The 4,030-nt window shown below is 45.2% G+C and overlaps 1 protein-coding gene across 1 annotated transcript in view; it reads left to right on the top strand.

Annotated features, from left to right (window-relative positions):
• The window catches only part of cunh18orf63 (chromosome unknown C18orf63 homolog), an 18,733-nt gene extending 14,904 nt beyond the window's left edge, over positions 1–3,829 (top strand). Inside the window, exon 12 of the mRNA XM_008289204.1 lies at positions 3,707–3,829. Coding sequence (XP_008287426.1) covers positions 3,707–3,829 — 123 coding nt within the window. The remainder of the gene's footprint in view (positions 1–3,706) is intronic.
• The last annotated feature ends 201 nt before the right edge of the window (positions 3,830–4,030 follow it).

The raw sequence follows: 4,030 nt of genomic DNA, 5'->3' as shown, positions 1-4,030 counted from the left end.
GTCAGGTTCTAGCAGAACCCAGATGTGTTCTTCCTCCTAAATGTCATGTGTCTATCTGCTGCACTGATGAAGTTCTGAGGCTCAGAAATGATGGAAACAGTCCATTAAGGTGATGAACCTGGACCTGTAGCTCTGAACATATTCACAGTGTGAAGGTAAATAAACTAAAGCTGCTGTAGATTCAGGATGATCAGCTGATTATACAAGATGTGAAGTTCAGACTGTGCCTGACTCCGGCCGCCGTCCCTGTCTGAGCAGCGACGCTCTGCTCCCGGTGCTCCTGCAACCACTGTGGCGCTCCCTTGAAGTCCTCTGTTCACTTCAAGGGCCTGCAGCTCTGAACATATTCACAGTGTGACGGTAGAACTTTGCATGGCTTCAGCAAATGAACTAATGTCACTGCAGATACAAGCACTAGTTCGTCCAAATCATGCGACTGTTTCCTCGGCCTGCTGCCTTCGTCCACGCCTCGCTTGGACTCTGCCGTGCTGACGCCTACAGGAGAACCGATGGACTTTGCGTGGTTTAAAACGTCGCGGTGTCAGGAGGTGAAAGAGCCGCCGCCTTGTTCCAGAACAAAACCACAGTTGAGGAACGATGAATCTCCACTCGTGCGCGGCTCCCTCATAAACATCCTTTAGGAGGACGGCGCGCATTAACGTGATGTATTAAAGTGCGTCCGCGTGATGAATGGCATACACAGTGTTCCGTCGGCCTCGGCTTCCCTCGCAAACATCCATTCGGAGGAGGGCGAGGACTGTTAAAGTGATGAATAGTGAGGAGGAGGCGGGAGCCCGCGAGGAGCCGAGCAGATTAATAACAACATTCATCAGTTTTACAGCTCCAGTGTGTCCAGTTACATCGCCGGACGCATTGTTCTGCAGCAGCAGCAGCCAGCTCCTCCAGATATATACCCACCTTCACTCGCTCTCCTTTGATAAACAGTGCACATGTCACAGTCCTAAGTGAAGCTGAGAGGGAAGGAAATGAGAAGGATGGAATGATGGTTGTTATTGTTGGGTTATGTGCAGGCTTAACGAATGTGTTGGACCTCCACCCAGTGTCGGGTTTATGCCACAGCATTGGTCGTTAATTAGTTTTTAACATTAACATGAACTTTTTAGATAATTATTTACTACTTTCTTCATTGTCAGAAGTTACCTCAGTATTTGGTAGCGTTACCTTTAAACTCTATGACTTGGGTCAAACGTTCTGGGTTTCCTTCCACAAGCTTCTCACAATAATCTGATGAGTTCTGGCCCATTCCTCCTGACAGAACTGGTGGAACTGGGTCAGGTTTGTTGGTCTCCTTGCTCCACTGATGTTCTCCAGGATGGAGATCAGGGCTTTGTGATGGCCACTCCACAACACTGACTCTGTTGTCCTGAAGCCTCTCTGTAGCTAATCTGGAGCTATGCTGAGGGTCATTGTCCATCTGAAGACCCATTAGTGTCCAAGCTGTAACTTCCTGCTGATGTCTGGAGATGTTGCTTCAATATCTCCACATCATCTTCTTTCCTCATGATACCATCTATTGTGTGAAGGTCACCAGTCCCTCCACAGCATGACGCTGCCACCCCCGTGCTCCACAGCTGGGATGGTGTTCTCAGGCCTCAAGTGCCCCCCTTTTTGAACCAGACTAGTGGAGGTCCACAACTCTCTTGGCTGGTTTCTTTAGATTTTCCATGTTGTCAGATGTAAGTTGAGGTTGAACTGAAGCACAAACGCAGTGACCCACCCAGTCCTTGCCTCCATCTCTGAATGTCCCTCAGTGTTACAGTTTACACAAAGCCCTCAAAGCTAATGGCAGCGTTGGCTACGTTAGCCGCAAAATGGTGCTAAGAATTTTCCAACTTTTGTGAGGACATTACCATCAATAGTAACAGTAATCCATTTGGTGCTCAGTTCTTCAGATGCTGGCAGTGCATGAAGACTCTTGTGTTCGCTCTCGCAGCCAACAGCAGAACATTGGAGACGCTTTCGCAGAAGCAGCTCTAGAAAGTAGATGAACCTGTAGGACTGAGAGGCAGCTGCTCATTCTGACGGATGCCTGGACGTTTTAGTGAAGCTCTCACTGGCTCGTAGAAGTTGGGAGGTTGTCTGGTTGTTGTGGAATGGCAGTTGTGAGCATGTTTGTGTTTTTACTGCTGTATTTTACGCCAGTGTTTTCCCGTCCTCTCTCCTCTGCTGTCCTCGTCCCTGACGCTCTCTGCATTAATCTGGTTTCTCTTGTCGGTGTAAAAGCGTGACTCGCCGTGTGGGCGGGTGATGGAGGTGTGATGGAGGCCGGCTGCCAGGTTCTTTTTGCATTTTTCCTCCCACGGACTGATTTATCGCCCGTCATGTTCCACCTCTCGGATGAGCTTCGTTCCTGCGTGTTTGACCGGCTGGCTGTGGCAGAACAGTGAACATTAGCACGTTAGCTTCTGCAGAACCGATTGACGAAACGAAACTGGTTTTGATCATTCTGGGAAAGTTCTTTTCTGTTCTTATTGTTTAGATCTGAGCTGCACTCGGTTCAGAACAAACTGATTTTAGTTACTGTCAGGACACACAACTTCATCACTTTGAGTTTGACTGTTGTTGGAAGCCTGTAATGCTCCTGGTGTGTGTTAGCATTTGAAAAATCCTAGCTTAGCATTAGCCTCAGGTTGATAACTTTGTCACAACTTTATGCTGCAGAGTAGATGATTATTTACACTGGAAGGTCATATCATGTTATTTAAATTAGTTAGGTTAACCTCCACAGTTCCTACTTCTGTAGGCCTTAATGTTTGAGTTAGTCAGGCTAATCTGTCTAGCTATCATTACTGTTGAGTTTTAGCCTTAGCATACAAATTAGTCAGGTTCATTTCCGTAATTCATGCTGTACGGTCTTAGCCTTAATATTTAAATTTGTTGAGTTGATCTCCATAATTAATAGTACTGGAGGGTCTGAGCCTTAGTATTTTAATTCATCTCCCTTATTGATACACATGCAGGGGCTTAGCCTTAATATTTAAGTTACTTGGGTTAATCCCCTAGTAGTGGTGGTAGGGTCTTAGCCTTAATATTTTACATCGTCAGGTTAAGCTCCATAGTTAATAGTACTGTACAGTCTTAGCCTTAATATTTAAATTTGTCGAGTCGATCTCCATAATTAATAGCACTGGAGGGTCTGAGCCTTATTATTTGTTACTTGGGTTCATCTCTTAGTCGTGGTGGTAGGGTCTTAGCCTTAATATTCTAAATATAATTCATAGCACTGCAGTGTCTTGGTTTGATATGTAAATTAGTCAGGTTGCTCTCTATAATTAATAATACTGTCGGGTCTTAGAATATGGTTTTATTTGTTATGGTCAGGTAAAGTTGTTTCTGACAGATTAGCGTCTTAGCCTTAATATTTAGATTAGTTCGGCTGGGTTTTCCATGTGTAGTTTTTTGTCGGGGCTCAACTTAATTCTTTAGATTAATCAGATAATTATTTACAGTAATTGAATTACTCGAGTAAATTGGCAGTCTTGATCTTATTATTTAAACACGTTCAGTTTTTGTTTCATCTTATTTCTCTTTATGTCAACAAGCTCTTGGGCTCAGTGACTTAAATGTTCTGTTTAAATAAAGGTGACTCGACTTGTTTCTGAGCAGCATCCTCTGACTCCATCTCCACTTCTCTCAGTTTTATTTTCTTATTGTTTTGTTACTAAATCTCTGCGTCTTTGTCCAGCTGTCCAGGCTGAGCTCTGCCACGCTGCTGGTCTGGCTGAAGGCGAGAGGAGCTTCTGTTGGTGGCAAACACAGGAAGGAGGATCTGATGCTGAAGGTCATGGGCTGCCTGGCTGAGGGCTAGCGCACACACACACACTCACTCACTCACACACACACACACACATACACACACACACTCACACACACACACACACACACACACACATACACACACACACTCACACACTCACACACACACTCACACACACTCACGCTGCTTAATAGACTCACTTTGGAAGTATTAACGCTGCGCTAAGCTCCTCATTTACAGATTTGATGTAAA

This window comes from Stegastes partitus, unplaced genomic scaffold (assembly GCF_000690725.1).
Source record: "Stegastes partitus isolate 25-593 unplaced genomic scaffold, Stegastes_partitus-1.0.2 Scaffold598, whole genome shotgun sequence".
Taxonomy (NCBI): Eukaryota; Metazoa; Chordata; class Actinopteri; family Pomacentridae; genus Stegastes; species Stegastes partitus.
This window is presented reverse-complemented; position numbering and strand designations above follow the sequence as displayed.